General features: G+C 37.9%; 1 protein-coding gene across 2 annotated transcripts in view; it reads right to left on the bottom strand.

Annotated features, from left to right (window-relative positions):
- UVRAG (UV radiation resistance associated) overlaps positions 1-18,012 on the bottom strand; it is a 315,389-nt gene that overhangs the window by 21,994 nt on the left and 275,383 nt on the right. For both annotated transcript variants that reach the window (XM_007455036.1, XM_007455037.1), the window contains one exon: positions 4,359-4,450. In XM_007455036.1, the coding sequence (XP_007455098.1) occupies positions 4,359-4,450 (92 nt within the window). The remainder of the gene's footprint in view (positions 1-4,358; positions 4,451-18,012) is intronic.

Raw genomic sequence — 18,012 nt, 5'->3', positions numbered from 1 at the left:
GGGAAAGAGCTTCAGTTTACTTTATGAGGCTGTTACAACCTTGTTCCCAAAATCAGACAAAGATTATTATATGAGAAAGAAAAATTATAGGCTAGCCTCATCTCATTTACAGAGGCAGATATCCTAAAAATATTAGCAAATCATGGAATCTAATTTAAAAAATGATAGACTCAAAAACCAACTAATGGGGCTTCCCTGGTGGCGCAGTGGTTGAGAGTCCGCCTGCCGATGCAGGGGACACGGGTTCGTGCCCCGGTCTGGGAAGATCCCACATGCTGCGGAGCGGCTGGGCCCGTGAGCCATGGCCGCTGAGCCTGCGCGTCCGGAGTCTGTGCTCCGCAACGGGAGAGGCCACAGCAGTGAGAGGCCCGCATACAGCAAAAAAAAAAAAAAAAAAAAACCAACTAATGGTTACCAAAGGAGAAACATGGTGGGGGAGAGATAAGTTAGGAGATTGGGATTAACAAACACACACTACTATATATAAAATAGATAACCAACAAGGACCTACTGTATAGCACAGGGAACTCTACTCAGTATTCTGTAATAACCTATATGGGAAAAGAATCTGAAAAAGAATGAATATATGTATATGTATAACTGAATCACTATGCTGTACTCCTGAAACTAACACAGCATTGTAAATCAACTATATGCCGATAAAATTTTAAAAAAAAGATATCTATATAGCTATACCTGTATCTATAATGGAATACTACACAGCCATAAAAAAGAATGAGATAATGCCATTTGCAGCAACATGGATGGACCTAGAGATTATCATACTAAGTGAAGTAAGAAAGAGAAAGACAAATACCACATGACATCACTTATATGTAGAATCTGACATATGACACAAATGAACTTATCTATGAAACAAACAGACTCACAGACATAGAGAACAAACTTGTGGTTGCCAAGGGGGATGGGGGTAAGGGAGGGATGGATTGGGAGTTTGGGATTAGCAGATGCAAACTATTATATATAGAATGGATAAAAAACAAGGTCCTACTGTATAGCACAGGGAACTATATTCAACATCCTGTGTGATAAACCATAATGGAAAAGAATATGAAAAATAATGTATATATATATGTATAACTGAATCACTTTGCTGTAAGGCAGAAACTAACACAACATTATAAATCAACTATACTTCAATAAAATAAGCTTTAAAAAAAATAAAAAGGTAAATCAGCAAATCGAATCCAACAATATACAAAAAAATAATTCATCACAACCAAGCAGATTATAGCCCAGGAGGCAAAGATGATTTAACATCAGAAAATGTATTACTAGTTATTAACACAGTAAAGAAGAATATAGTGTTATCTCAATAAACATAATAAGCATTTTATAAAATCCAAAATATACACATTCATGATTTTAAAAAAAGCAACTCTTAGTGAACTGGGAATAGAAAGAAACTTCCTTTTGCTAATAAATAATATCTATCCAAACTTGCAATAAATATAATACTTAATGGTGAAAAGAAGCATTCTCTTTAAAGTCAGGAATAAGACAAGGATATCCACTATTGAAGCTCCTCTTCCATAATAAAACAAAGGACAAGAAAAAGTAATAAAAGTTGTAAAAATAGGAAGAAACAACACCATCATTCACTAAAAAAATATGATCGTACCCACAGAAAAATCCGAGAGAATCTAAGATAACTAACATTGTAATTAATGTTAGCAAGGCTGCTGGATACATTCTCAAAATACAAAAATCAGTAGTAGTCCTGTATACTAGCCACAAAAAAGTTGGATGTTGTAATTAAAAAATTTATAACAGCAACCAAAATGGTAAGCCTCCTAGGACTAAGTATCTAATAAAAGATGTGTAAGATCTTTATGAAGAAAATTTTAAAACTTCACTGAGGTATGTTTAAAAAACAGACAGAAAGCATATAAAGAGATACCATGGTCACAGTTAGAAAAACTCAGTATCATACAGCTGTCAAATCACTCAGATACAGTTCATAAGTCCAGAAAAGCCAAAAGAGTTTTGAAGAAGGATCATAAGTAGGAGCCTCACCTGACCAGATATCAAGAAAGTTGGGGAAATCTTCCTTTTCCCTTGCTATGAAAGAACATGATTTAAGAGCAATGCTCCTGGCCTCTCTCCATCCTCCCACTCGCTCTTAGAGGAGGAGGGCCTTTTCTAATCAGTGAATTTAGAGGGAAAAATAAAACCTGGGTATTCTTGGCTTAGCCCCATCTGGGTTCTTGGAGGAGTCACCTGACAACCCTCTATAGTATAGTTAAGGGCCTGCCTCTGTGGGGAAAGCCTGAGGTTCTCCAGTTCACGTTGTGATTGCAAGAGTAAGTTTAATTTTGAGTGATGTCTTTGCAAGCCCTTTTATTATAGATCTAAAGCCACTTGGAAAATGCAGCTTTATCAGTAATAAAACTGACATTTTGATTCCTATTAGTCTGTCTCTTGTATCTCCTGTCTCAAGTGGTTCCAAATGTCAGGGGGAAGAGAGATGCTCAAACCTCAATAAGACTTATAGAAATTACACCTTATATTAATTAAAAATGTGGTACTAGCCTATAGATAGACAATAAAACGATGAAGCAGAATAGGGAGCCTGGAAACAGATCTGTGTGTAAGTGAACTTGATGCATGAAAGAGACGGCGTTATCAACAGTGGACAAAAGATAGAGTCTTCAATAAGTGACACTGGGACAATTTGCTGTCTGTACTGAACAAGATTCATTTTAGTTGATTAATCAGGTGGTGCTGTGAGTTGCCTCCTTTTTGATCATTTTAAGTTATTTACCATTTGTGTTATAAAACCTTTCATGAATTATATACCTTGTTTCCAACTAGATCACAAATCCCTTGAAGGTAGGGCTTGAGCCTTATACTTCTTGTTACCTCCAGAGTACCTATCACGGAACTTTACACTGACAATGTTAAATACATGCCTGCTAGCTCACTTTTTAAATTATTATTATTATCATTACTATTATTGTTTTACATTAAAACTCAGTTCCTAGACCTCATTCCTCAGGGCATACAGGTCCACATCAACACGAGTTTTTTAGAATTATTTTGATATTCTGAGTAGAATTTTTTAAACAATTGTGTATTTGCTTAACAGAAGTCCTATCTAAAGTCAGACATCCAGAATTTGCACTTTGAAGATCATGAGACAAAAACAGAAAACGTCAAAGGTAAATCATAGATGTCACTTTCTTGTTATCTTCAAGGCCTATCTTGATGGCACAGAAGAAACTGAAACTATTCTTGTACTTTCCTCCCCACCAATTATTTTTCCACCTACCATCTCACTTCATCCTCACCACAAACCAGTGAGATGAGCAGAACAGGTATTATAGATGAGGAAATTACGTTTCAGAGAGGTAGGAGTTTAAATTCACATAGCAAATCAGAAAATTCAAATGGCAAGGTTACAAATCAGAAAATTCAAATGGCAAGGTTACATGGATAACTTATTTATTTGAGGTTTTTAAAATAGGTTGTTACACTGTGATAAAGGTTGAACAATTTGGCTTGAATAAAGGTATCTCAAAACTTAAAAAACAAAAATTCACATAGCAAATCAAAAAAGATCTGGGATCAGAAGCCAGTGCTCTTTAGAAGAAACCGTGCTGTTCCCAGTTGTCTAACTAAAGGCCTGATATGAATTCACATGATTTTGTAAGTCATTGCCCATCATTCCAAGGATTCGAATTACTAAATGACTTGAGCCAACAGCTTTCCATTTATTTAAGTCAAACGAATCATCTAATGTTTTCTTTGCATCACTTTCCCTCTCCCCTTGTCTTTGGAAGAGGGTCATGTCCATCCTGACAAAGCACTTTAGGCAGCAGCTTGTCCTTATGGCACAATAGGCACTGACATCACATGTGAGAAACGTGCCAGTATGTGTGTGTCTCTTGGTCTCAGACTAGGTCCTGACAGCCTGACCTATTCCTTTGTGTGCTTTCTTCCCTTCACTCTCACAACCACTGATCCTGATGCTTATTCTGTCCTTCGCTTGTTCTTTGGAAAAGTCCTGGGGGCTCCATGTCCCCCTTTTACGAATCACATGGCTATCCTCCGTGTCTCTGCTTCAGCTAAGCTCTCAAGGATTCCTTGTCCCGCCAAACTTCCCATGTCCAAACAACACCCCTTTGAACACACCCCGCTTCGTGGGTGCTTCGCCCTCTTAGCCAGACTGGAGCTTAGACCTACACAAGTATGATGGCTGCCTTTCCTTTTCTTCAGATATCTTATTACAGAAGAAAACCCAGAAGGAAGGTGTGGAGCGATGTGGAAGTCAGGCAAGTTTCTCAGGATTATTATCCACATTGCAGTTTCTGGGTATGAGAGATAAAGGTACTCACCACCTGACCATTAGTCCGTGCTCCATGAAGTTTTTCAGGTTAGGGAGGGTTTGCCTCAAGTCTGGAGTCCCTAGTCCATGTTGATATCTTAGCTGCAAAGGTGGAAAAACAGAATTAAAAGAAATTTTGGCAGCTACTAGGCAATGTTTCCCAAACATGATTCACTAAACAAGTCTCTCTCCCCCCGACCCCCCATTTTAAACGCTGAAAGAGGAAATGTGAGTGTATGATCCCAACATCATCAACCTCACTTTTTGGATGGTGTTTAGAGGTAGCCTCCTCATTTCCTGCTCCCTTGTCCTCTAACGTTGGAGAAGACTAAGAACCACCAACTGTGGAATCAGGATTATTTCCAAGACCCCTGTAGGGTTTGCTAACATCAACTCCAGGGACATATACCATAAAACCAGTATTTCATTTTAGGTACTGAAGGTTGGTATTACACACTCTGAGCACATTCAGCCCTTTTTACACTGACGCTTTTCCCTTTGTAGAATCAAGAACAAGGGTCATGTTGTATCCATCTCTGATCCCCAAGTGTCTGACACAGTGCTAGCGCTTAGTCAATGCTTATTAAACAAACAGCAAGTCACTTTTGACAGAGGCTGTGCTTTATGTTATTTCTCTTGTGCCTCTAACTTTCCTCTTTCTCTAGGACCAGAGTACAGAGCTAAAGAGCTAGTATGAGGAAACTATGGCCTGTGGGCAAGATCTGCTCCTAGCTTTACTTATTTCTGCTAGAGGCTGATTTTCTAAAATTATGTGTCCTTCTATGTGCCTTGGGTAACCTACTAAATGGTTTTAATCTGTCTGTTCCCGTCTCCTCTCACTTTGTCTCTGAAGACCGTTTGCTTCCTTCACTAAACATAATAGAGACCCGAGGTAAGTATATGTGCATATTCATACACACGCTCACACACACAGCATCAAATACACAGTAAGTATACAACACAGCCCTGTAGAAATGTATTTTTCAAATGACATAATAGATATGAAGAAAGGACTCTGTAAACTGCATACTGATGTACAGATATGAAGGGTCATCTGTATTGAAGTTGTACTTTTCTAGCACCTAATTTAAAGGTGGCTAAGTTAAACTTTTAAATATTTTCTTTTAAAAAATTAAACCACTATCAACAAAAAAAGTAAGTTTTCTTTTGTTTGTATCTAGTACTCTATTGACTTTTCACTTAAGTGTGAGTGACATTTAACAGAGAAAGAGTTCACTCTGACTACACTGAACTTTAAAAAGAAACCCCCAAACCTAATCAGGTCTCTTGAATGGTCTGAATACACACATAAAATAAGGAGGTAGAAACACAGAATGTTAAAGCTAAAAGGTATCTTGAATATTATTATTATTATTATTTTTTGCGGTATGCGGGTCTCTCACTGTTGTGGCCTCTGCCGTTGCGGAGCACAGGCTCCGGACGCACAGGCTCAGCGGCCATGGCTCACGGGGCCCAGCCGCTCCGCGGCACGTGGGATCTTCCCGGACCAGGGCACGAACCCGTGTCCTCTGCATCGGCAGGCGGACTCTCAACCACTGCGCCACCAGGGAAGCCCTTGAATATTATTTAAGCTAATCCTTTTCTTGTGCAGATGGGAAAACTGAAGCCGAGAAAGCAAGGAAATTCTCCAAAGCCACATGTTTCAATGGCAAAGATATTATTAGTCAGAGTCTCCTTTTCACAACCATGCCACTACACCAGCTACCCGAAAGTCTAAGAGGAAAATTGGTTGAAAAAACCCAAAATCTTGAGAAGACAAAGGGAAAATATTCTTTTCCTTTTCCAAAGCTAGCTTGGTGACCTAAATCACCTCCTGAGATTTGCTGACCTTGAATTATAAGATCTCCTCCATATTAAATGACATCATTTCTTATATTAATATAAAAGCATTTTTTCCATACATTGATAAAAGTAAAATGGCTGACATCCCAATATGACATTCCTGAATTCATTGTTTCAATAAAAAAGTGAAATTGTTTACACATGGCATGAAAATTTCACCTGTGATTCATACTGAAAAATATTAAATATCAGAAAAAATAAAACGACCCCATACTAAAATAACACTAAGCTATGTGTCCCTGAGCCAGTACGTAGTCAATTGTCTGCCCCAGGCTCCACAATGGAAGGTGGGTGTTGCATTCTTTTCAGAGACCACAGTGAAAATTTCTCTCCAAGTCTGATTTCAACTAAAAAAGGAAACTGGGAACTTCAAGCCTCCACCCAAGTCTTAACTCTTCATTTGTCGTATAGCATTATCATCTTTATCATAGACTGTTGGGATATCTAGCTTAAAGATACCACGGAGATGATCTTTTCCAACCTCCATCCTTTCATAAATGAAGAAACTAAGATTCAGTAAGACAAGTGTCCTGCCCAAGGTCTCAAAGCTGATAAGGGACAAAGCCAAGGCTAGAACTTCTCAATAACAACTCTGAATTCTTTCTATCATGCAGCCCTCTTAACTTTCAATATACAGAACTAAAACAGAAATTCATACATAGTAAGAATATATTAAAATTTTAAAATAAAGTATATGTACTGTTTTAAGTCTAACCTACTGAAAGGCTTACAATGAAAAAGCAGCACTTCTTTGCTCTTCATAGCGACCACTTTTAGTTGTTTCTTCTTTACCTTCATATTTCTAAATAATACACTTATATTAATATTTCTTTCTCTTTCCCCCTCGTTTAGACATCATCTACTATGTTCGTGCTATATGGAAAATGAGAATTTAGCTCTTTTCTTAGCACATTTTATCTCCTTATCCCCATACATTACCTACTGACTTCTTATTAAATATGAGGATTTAACTCTCCACTCTCCCAAATATACTTCTCTTCCTCTCAAGATATTCAATTATTTTTGAATATAACATTTTTTGTTAAATCAATATTTAATGTTTACCTTATACCTACAAAAATACTGTTCACTGCTAAGCCATATAGTATACTATTCTTTTTGACCTTTTGTTTGTTTTTTCTGAAGTGATAATTGCCATTTTCCCCACTTGTTGAGTACCTACCTTGTGGATGGTACTACTTGTTGAGTATCCACATACCTATCACTAGATTTTCCCCCAATTAGGACAAAAACCTTAAATCCTTCCCAATCTGATTAAAGACACCAAATAATCTATCAAGCCCATTTCCCACCTTGGAGATTGTTTCCTGAAGCACCCTTCTCTCCGCTCCAATCTGAACAGGCTGCTCTCTAGGCTGGTTCCATTGTTACCTTCCTAGAACTTTCTTTCACCATAATCCTGGAAATTCTGTTTACAGTCATCCGCCTGTATCCCCAGGGGATCAGCTCCAGGAGCCCCTGCAGACACCAAACTGTGGATGTTTAAGTCCCTCATATAAAATGGTGTTGAATGTACGATGAACATAGTCAACCCTCCACATCCAGGGTTTTGCATCAGTGGAAACAGAGGGCCAATGGTACTTCTGTGCTGAGGCTCTTGTTTCCTAGATCTCATCACTTCTTTCTTGATTTACTGCCTCATTTTGGTGGAGCATATTCTATAACAGCTTTCTGGGAAAGGGCCACATGAGAGGTATCTTTTTTAACACCTTGAATATTTAAAAATACCTTTATTCCATTCTCACACTTGAATGATAGTTTGCTTGCATATAAAATTCAAGACTGAAATGATTTTTCCTTTGGAATTTCTGAAGTATTGCTTCACTGTCATTTAACTTTGCATATGGCAACTGAGAAACCAGATAATATTCTGATTCCTGATCCTTTGTGTGTGAGCTGATTCCTGTCTCCGGAAGCTTTTAGGATTTTATTCTTTAACCTCAGTATTCAGAAATTTCACAGTGATAAGCTTTTGTTTGGGTCTTTTTTTCTTCACTGTTTTGATCTCACTTCAGTGAGTCCTTTGTTCTTGTTTTGTTTTATTTCCTTCCAGTTTTATTGAGATATAACTGGCATACGGCTCTGTATAAGTTAAAGGTGTACTGCATAATGATTTGACTTACATACATCATGAAATGATTACCATAATAAGTTTAGAGAACATCCATCATGTCATACAGACACAAAATTAAAGAAAAAAAAATGTTTTCCTTGTGATGGGGACTCTTAAAATTTACTCTCTTAACTTTCATATATAAAACACAACAGTGTTAATTATATTAATCATGGTATATATTACATCCCTAGTGCTTACTTATAACTGGAAGTTTGTACCTTTTGACTACCTTCACCCAATTCCCACCCTCCCATCTCACCCCTACCTCTAGTAACCAGAAATCTGATCTCTCTTTCTATGAGTTTGTTTTTGAAGTATAACTGACCTACAACACTATGTTAGTTCCTGGTGCAAAACACAGTGATTTGATCATTTTCTATACATTACAAAGTGATCACCACAATGTCTAGTTACCATCTGTCACCATACAAAGATATTACATTATCACTGACTATATTCCCCACACTGTACATGTCATCCTTGTGGCTCATCTGTTTTGCAACTGAAAGTTTGTATCTCTTAATTACCCTCATCTATTTCACTCCTTCCCCCACATACTGGCCTTTCTCTGGCAACCACCTGTTTGTTCTTTGTAGCTCTGACTCTATTTTGTTTTGTTATGTTTGTTTATTTTTTTTTTAGATTCCACATATAAGTGAAATCATATAGTATTTGTCTTTCGCTGTCTGACTTATTTCACTTAGCATAATACCCTCTAGGTCTATCCATGTTATTGCAAATGGCAAGATTTTGTTCTCTTTTATGGCTGAGTAATATTCCAGTGTATGTGTGTGTGCACGTGCACGCGTGTGTATACCCCACATAGTCTTTATCCATTCATCTATTGATGGGCACTTAGGTTGCTTCCATATCTTGGCTATTGTGAATAATGCAGCAATGAACATAGGGGTGCATACATCTTTTCAAATTAGTGTTTTTGTTTTCTTTGGAAAAATACCAGACTTGGAATTGCTGGATTGTGTGGTAGTTCTATTTTTCATTTTTTGAAGAGCCTCCATACTGTTTTCCATAGTGGTTGCACGAACAGTGCACAAGGGTTCCCTTTCTCCACATCCTTGTCAACACTTGTTATTTCTTGTCTTTTTAATAACAGCCATTCTGACAGGTGTGAGATGATATCTCATTGTGGTTTGGATTTGTATTTCCCTGGTGGTTAGTGATGTTGAGCATCTTTTCATGTGTCTATGGGCCATCTCTGTGTCTTCTTTGGGAAAATGTCTATTCAGGTCCTCTGTCCATTTTTTAATCCAGTTGGCTGTTTTTTTGATTTTGAGTTGTCTGAGTTCTTTGTACGTTTTGGATACTAACTCCTTATCAGCTATATCGCTTGCAAATATCTTCTCCCATTCAGTAGGTGGCCTTTTCATTTTGTTGATAATTTCCTTTGTTGTGCAAAATATTTTTAGTCTGATGTAGTCCCATTTGTTTATTTTGCCTTTGTTTACCTTGCTAGTGAGTCCTTTCAGTATAAAACTCTTATCCTCTAATTCCGATTATTTTCTATTATCATTACTATTGTTATTTTCTTTTATTGTCTCCTCCATTTTCTGTTACTTTTGGGTTTCTTTTTCTGTTTGTTTCAGACTTTAAAAAAAAATAGAGGCTTTCTTTAATGTGCAGTAATCTTTGGTTGTCAATTCTTCTTTATGAATGAGACTTTAAAAAGCTGATCAGACAGTCTGTGTATTGACAGTGCTTGCTGACTGGGGACCTCACTGTAAAATGAGTGGGTGAGCCCTTTCTGTGGGGGACATGCCAATCCAGCAGCTATCATTGCTCGGACTGTTTTTTTCCAGAGAGCATCCTCCAACCTTCTGCCTAGGGGTATAATCTGGATCCCATTTTGGGAGTTAAGCAGGAAAAAGCAGTTGGGGAATTCAGTGCTGGTATGTAGGACTTTCACTGAATCCCCTTGTTTTAAGTAAGGCGTCTTACTTCTTGCCCCAGTATACCAGGCAGTTCAGAGTCCAAAGCTTCTTGGGTTTGATTTTCTTCAGAAAGTAAACCTCCAGTCTCCCACTGGGGTGTGTGCTGGGGTAGTTGCTTGGCTATGCAGAGTGGTGAGTGAACTGGGAGTCTTAATTCTCTTTCTATAGACTTTCAACTAATCCTCCTGTTCTTAGACTTATTCCCTACCCTATACTCTATGAGGTACTTGATAACTCCAAATCCTAAGATCTTCTGGAGTTCTACGGCTTGAACTACATTGCTTCTTGAAGGCTTTAGGTTTTAGTTTTTTCCATTCTGCCAACTCAGTTTATCACTCATTTATTTGCTTGTGATCTTCTAAAATATTGTCGACTCTATTACCTGCTCTTGTCTCTTCTGTTCTTTTCATCCTTGTGTGTTTACAATTTTAAACTATTTTAACTTTATTAGTAGCATTTCACTAGGGAGCTGACATAAATGAGTATATTCAATTTGCTTATCATGAAGTCCCCTATATATATACATATATATATATATATGTGTGTGTGTGTATATATATATATATATATATATGTGTGTGTGTGTATATATATATATATATAAAATAGCTTTCCAGTATTGGCTAACAATGGTTTATTCAGAACTCACCACTCTGGAAGACAGCTCTCTTTCCTGTCTCCCAGTCTCCCTCTAGGCATTCTACATCTGGTCATATTCTTTTTTTTCGAATTTTATTTTATTTTTTTATACAGCAGGTTCTTATTAGTCATCTGTTTTATACACATCAGTGTATACATGTCAATCCCAATCTCCCAATTCAGCACACACCCACCCCCATCCCCCACCGCTTTCCCCCCTTGGTGTCCATACGTTTGTTCTCTACTTCTGTGTCTCAATTTCTGCCCTGCAAACTGGTTCATCTATACCATTTTTCTAGGTTCCACATATATGCGTTAATATATGATATTTGTTTTTCTCTCTCTGACTTACTTCACTCTGTATGACAGTCTCTAGATTCATCCACGTCTCTACAAATGACCCAATTTCGTTCCTATTCATGGCTGAGTAATATTCCATTGTATACATGTACCACTTCTTCTTTATCCATTCATCTGTCGATGGGCATTTAGGTTGCTTCCATGACCTGGCTATTGTAAACAGCGCTGCAATGAACATTGGGGTGCATGTGTCTTTTTGAATTATGGTTTTCCCTGGGTATATGCCCAGTAGTAGCATTGCTGGATCGTATGGTAGTTCTATTTTTAGTTTTTCTTTTCTTTTTTTTTTTTTTTTCGCGGTACGCAGATCTCTCACTGTTGTGGCCTCTCCCATTGCGGAGCACAGGCTCCGGACGCGCAGGCTCAGCAGCCATGGCTCACGGGCCTAGCTGCTCCACGGCATGTGGGATCTTCCTGGACCAGGGCACGAACCCATGTCCCCTGCATTGGCAGGCAGACTCTCAACCACTGCACCACCAGGGAAGCCCTATTTTTAGTTTTTTGAGGAACCTCCATACTGTTATCCATAGTGGCTGTATCAATTTATATTCCCACCAACAGTGCAAGAGGGTTTCCTTTTCTCCACACCCTCTCCAGCATTTGTTGTTTGTAGATTTTCTGATGATGCCCATTCTAACTGGTGTGAGGTGATACCTCATAGTAGCTTTGATTTACATTTCTCTAATAATTAGTGATGTTGAGCAGCTTTTCACCTGCTTCTTGCCCATCTATATGTCTTCTTTGGAGAAATGTCTATGTAGGTCTTCTGCCCATTTTTTGATCAGGTTGTTTGTTTTTTGAGTACTGAGCTGCATGAGCTGTTTATATATTTTGGAGATTAATCCTTTGTCCATTGATTTGTTTGCAAATATCTTCTCCCATTCTGAGGGTTGTCTTTTCATCTTGTTTGTAGTTTCCTTTGCTTTGCAAAAGTGTTTAAATTTCATTAGGTCCCATTTGTTTATTTTTGTTTTATTTCCATTGCTCTAGGAGGTGGATCAAAAAAGATCTTGCTGTGATTTATGTCCTATGTTTTCCTCTAAGAGTTTTATAGTGTCCGGACTTACATTTAAGTCTCTAATCCATTTTGAGTTTATTTTTGTGTGTGGTGTTAGAGAGTGTTCTAATTTCATTCTTTTACATGTAGCTGTCCAATTTTCCCAGCACCACTTATTGAAGAGACTGTCTTTTCTCCATTGTATATCCTTGCCTCCTTTGTCATAGATTAGTTGACCATAGCTGCATGGGTTTATCTCTGGGCTTTCTATCCTGTTCCATTGATCTATATTTCTGTTTTTGTGCCAGTACCATATTGTCTTGATTACTGTATCTTGGTAGTATAGTCTGAAGTCAGGGAGTCTGATTCCTCCAGCTCCATTTTTTTCCCTCAAGACTGCTTTGGCTATTCGGGGTCTTTTGTGTCTCCACACAAATTTTAAGATTTTTTGTTCTAGTTCTGTAAAAAATGCCATTGGTTAATTTGATAGGGATTGCATTGAATCTGTAGATTGCTTTGGGTACTATAGTCATTTTCACAATATTGATTCTTCCAATCTAAGAACATGGTATATCTCTCCATCTGTTGGTTTCATCTTTAATTTCTTTCAACAGTGTCTTATAGTTTTCTGCATACAGGTCTTTTGTCTCCCAGGGTAGGTTTATTCCTAGGTATTTTATTCTTTTTGTTGCAATGGTAAATGGGAATGTTTCCTTAATTTCCCTTTCATATTTTTCATCATTAGTGTATAGGAATGCAAGAGATTTCTGTGCATTAATTTTGTATCCTGAAACTTTACCAAATTCATTGATTAGCTCTAGTAGTTTCCTGGTGGCATCTTTAGGATTCTCTATGTATAGTATATCATCTGCAAACAATGACAGTTTTACTTCTTTTCCAATTTGTATTCCTTTTATTTCTTTTTCCTCTCTGATTGCCATGGCTAGGACTTCCAAAAACTGTTGAATAACAGTTTTAAGAGTGGACATCCTTGTCTTCTTCCTGATCTTAGAGGAAATGCTTTGTTTTTCACCATTGAGAATGATGTTTCCTGTGGGTTTGTCATATATGGCCTTTACTGTGTTGAGGTAAGTTCCCTCTATGTCCACTTTCTGGAGAGTTTTTATCATAAATGGGTGTTGAATTTTGTCAAAAGCGTTTTCTGCATCTATTGAGATCATCATATGGATTTTCTTCTTCAATTTGTTAATATGGTGTATCACATTGATTGATTTGCATATATTGAAGAATCCTTGCATCCCTGGGATAAATTCCACTTGATCATGGTGTATGAGCCTTTTAAAGTGTTGCTGGATTCTGTTTGCTAGTATTTTGTTGCGGATTTTTGCATCTATATTCATCAGTGATATTGGTCTGTAAGTTTCTTTTTTTATAGTATCTTTGTCTGGTTTTGGTATCAGGGTGATGGTGGCCTCATAGAATGAGTTTGGGAGTGTTCCTTCCTCTGCAATTTTTTGGAAGAGTTTGAGAAGGATGGGTGTTAGCTCTTCTCTAAATGTTTGATAGAATTCACCTGTGAAGCCATCTGGTCCTGGACTTCTGTTTGTTGGAAGATTTTTAATCACAGTTTCAATTTCATTCCTTGTGATTGGTCTGTTCATATTTTCTATTTCTTCCTGGTTCAGTCTTGGAAGGTTATACTTTTCTAAGAATTTGTCCATTTCTTCCAGGTTGTCCATTTTATTGGCAGAGAGTTGCTTGTAGTAGTCTCTTAGGATGCTTTGTATTTCTGTGGTGTCTATTGTAACGTCTCCTTTTTCATTTCTAAGTTTATTGATTTGAGTCCTCTCTCTCTTTTTCTTGCTGAGTCTGGCTAATGGTTTATCAATTTTGTTTACCTTCTCAAAGAACCAGCTTTTAGTTTTATTGATCTTTGCTACTGTTTTCTTTGTTCCTATTTCATTTATTTCTGCTCTGATCTTTATGATTTCTTTCCTTCTCCCTTTAGGTTTTGTTTGTTCTTCTTTCTCTAGTTCCTTTAGGTGTAAGGTTAGATTGTTTATTTGAGATATTTCTTGTTTCTTGAGGAGGCTTGTATTAGCTATAAACTTCCCTCTTAGAACTGCTTCTGCTGCAACCCATAGGTTTTGGATCATTGTGTTTTCATTGTCATTTGTCTCTAGGTATTTTTTGATTTCCTCTTTGATTTCTTCAGTGATCTCTCTGTTAGTTAGTAACGTATTGTTTCGCTTCCATGTGTTTGGGACCCACCCGGACCGGGGCACGAACCCGCGTCCCCTGCATCAGCAGGCGGACTCTCAAGCACTGCGCCACCAGGGAAGCCCTGATTTCCTCTTTGATTTCTTCAGTGATCTCTTGGTTATTTAGTAACGTATTGTTTAGCCTCCATGTGTTTGTGTTTTTTACGTTTTTTTCTCCTGAAAGTGATTTCTAATCTCAAAGCATTGTGGTCAGAAAAGATGCTTGATATGATTTCAATGTTCTTAAATTTACTGAGGCTTGATTTGTGACCCAAGATGTGATCTATCCTGGAGAATGTTCCTTGTGCACTTGAGAAGAAAGTGTACTCTGCTCTTTTTGGATGGAATGTCCTATAAATATAATTAAATCTATCTGGTCTATTGTGTCATTTAAAGCTTGTGTTTCCTTATTAATTTTCTGTCTGGATGATCTGTGCATTGGTGTAAGTGAGGTGTTAAAGTCCCCTACTGTTATTGTTTTACTGTTGATTTCCTCTTTTATAGCTGTTGCCTTATGTATTGAGGTGCTCCTGTGTTGGGTGCATATATATTTATAATTGTTATATCTTCTTCTTGGATTGATCCCTTGATCATTATGTAGTGTCCTTCCTTGTCTCTTGTAACATTCTTTATTTTAAAGTCTATTTTATCTGATATGAGTATTGCTACTCCAGCTTTATTTTGATTTCCATTTACATGGAATATCTTTTTCCATCCCCTCACTTTCAGTCTGTATGTGTCCCTAGGTCTGAACTGGGTCTCTTGTAGACAGCATATATTTATGGGTCTTGTTTTTGTATCCATTCAGCAAGCCTGTGTCTTTTGGTTGGAGTATTTAATCCATTCACATTTGAGATGATTATCAATATGTATGTTCCTATTACCATTTTCTAAACTGTTTTGGGTTTGTTTTTGTAGCTCCTTTTCTTCTCTTGAGTTTCCCACTTAGAGAAGTTCCTTTAGCATTTGTTGGAGAGCTGTTTTGGTGGTGCTGAATTCTCTTAGTTTTTGCTTGTCTGTGAAGCTTTTGATTTCTCCATCGAATCTGAATGAGATCCTTGCCGGGTAGAGTAATCTTGGTTGTAGTTTCTTCCCTTTCATCATTTTAAGTATATCATGCCACTCCCTTCTGGCTTGCAGAGTTTCTGCTGAGAAATCAGCTGTTAACCTTATGGGAGTTCCCTTGTATGTTGTTGTTTTTCCCTTGCTGCTTTCAATAATTTTTCTTTGTCTTTAATTTTTGCCAATTTGATTACTGTGTATCTCGGTGTGTTTCTCCTTCGGTTTATCATGTATGGGACTCTGTGTACTTCCTGGACTTGGGTGGCTATTTCCTTTCTCACGTTAGGGAAGTTTTTGGCTATAATCTCTTCAAATATTTTCTTGGGTTCTTTCTCTCTCTCTTCTCCTTCTGAGACCCCTATAATGCGAATGTTGTTGTGTTTAATGTTGTCCCAGAGGTCTCTTAGGCTGTCTTCATTTCTTTTCATTCTTTTTTCTTTATTCTGTTCCTCAGCAGTGAATTCCACCATTCTGTCTTCCAGGTCACTTATCTATTCTTCTGCCTCAGTTATTCTGCTATTGTTTCCTTCTAGTGTATTTTTCATTTCAGTTATTGTATTGTTCATCTCTGTTTATTTCTTATTTAATTCTTCTAGATTTTGTTAAACATTTCTTGCATCTTCTCAACCTTTGCCTCCATTCTTTTTCCGAGGTCCTGGATCATCTTAACTATCATTATTCTGAATTCTTTTTCTGGAAGGTTGCCTATCTCCAGTTCATTTAGTTGTTTTCCTGGGGTTTTATCTTGCTCCTTCATCTGGTCCATAGCCCCCTGTCTTTTCATCTTGTCTATCTTTCTGTGAATGTGGTTTTTGTTCCACAGGCTGCAGGACTGTAGTTCTTCTTGCTTCTGCTCCATCTGGTCATATTCTGTCCATTCTCAAAGACCCAACACCAGTCCATTTCCTGTAGGAAGGCCTCTGATCACTCCAGGATAGGGGGCATTTTACCCTTCTGCCAAATCCCTTCCTACACCACCTTTCCATTTGCTGTCTTTGGAAAGCCTAAACTAACTGAATAGATACTTAAAACATATTTGTTAATTAATTAATTAGTAAGTTAAAATTAATGCTGTATGGGAGGGAATGAGAGGCATCTTGACATACTGGAATGAGCATAGATGCAGGCAATCTGGGTTTGAAATACCAGCGCTGTCACTTATTAGTTGTTTGACTTTGGGTAAGTCAGTTCTTGTAAATGGGATGTTATCTGCCTTGCAGAGCTGTTATAAAGTTTAAATACGATAAAGTATGTAGAGGACCCAAAACGATATCTGGTACATAGTAAATGCTCAATAAACTATACCTATTATCATCATGCTACATATATACTCTCTGTATATATTATATCATTATCATAGCATCTATCACTAAGCTGGGCATAAAACTGGTGCTCAAAAATGGCTTATCACTTAACTAACTATGATTAGAATCAGAAAAGGAAAACAACAGAATTCAAATCAAAGGGGAAAAAATCTTAAGTACATAGTTCACCTTTTTAAAAGCTAATTTTTACTAATTTACTAAGTTTCTGACTACAAGCACTTGAGAGAGGCAGCAATAAACACATATACAGGGCCTCCCTGGTTGCGCAGTGGTTAAGAATCCACCTGCCAATGCAGGGGACACGGGTTTGAGCCCTAGTCTGGGAAGAGCCCACATGTCGTGGAGCAACTAAGCCCGTGCGCCACAACTACTAAGCCTGCACTCTAGAACCCGCGAGCCACAACTACTGAAGCCTGCACACCTAGATCCTGTGGTCTGCAACAAGAGAAGCCACCGCAGTGAGAAGCCTACGTACCGCAGCAAAGAGTAGCCCCCGCCTGCTGCAACTAGAGAAAGCTTGCGCGCAACAACACAGACCCAATGCAGCCAAAAATAAAATAAAGAAATAAAATTTTAAAAACCCCACATATACGTATCAATATCTTTAAAATAATTACACAGTGAAGTGGAAAGATCGACTCATGATGTGGGTGGTCAGAAGACCTGGGTGAAAGACACAGCTCTGCTGTATGGCTACGAGTAAGTCCCTTCCCTGCCTGGGCTAGTCAAATAATTTTCAAACTTCTTATTTTGGTAGCCCTGGAATCCTTCGTTCACATGAAATATTATGTAGAAGCCCGAAGTGTGAAACAAATAGGAAAATGCTCTAACTGTAGGCAGTTGTTGGGGAGTAGAGTTAGAGCCAAGGAGGCATTCCCATCTGGAGTTTAAACCCCCCTGGACTAGGTCATCTCCAAGAGCCTTTCAAAGTTCTACGAGTCCACTTTAAATGCTCTATAAGTTACAGGAACCATACATCTATGGATTTTGATATAAAAATACGGTTAGGGTAGCACACATTCACAATGTGAGTGATGAAGGAACATCGGTCCACTCAGCCCCATTTCAGGTTTTGCTCACTTCTGATGGTGTCAGAAGTCAAAGCTGGCT

The sequence above is a fragment of the Lipotes vexillifer genome, unplaced genomic scaffold (genome assembly GCF_000442215.2).
Source record: "Lipotes vexillifer unplaced genomic scaffold, Lipotes_vexillifer_v1.1 scaffold1693, whole genome shotgun sequence".
Taxonomy (NCBI): Eukaryota; Metazoa; Chordata; class Mammalia; order Artiodactyla; family Lipotidae; genus Lipotes; species Lipotes vexillifer.
This window is presented reverse-complemented; position numbering and strand designations above follow the sequence as displayed.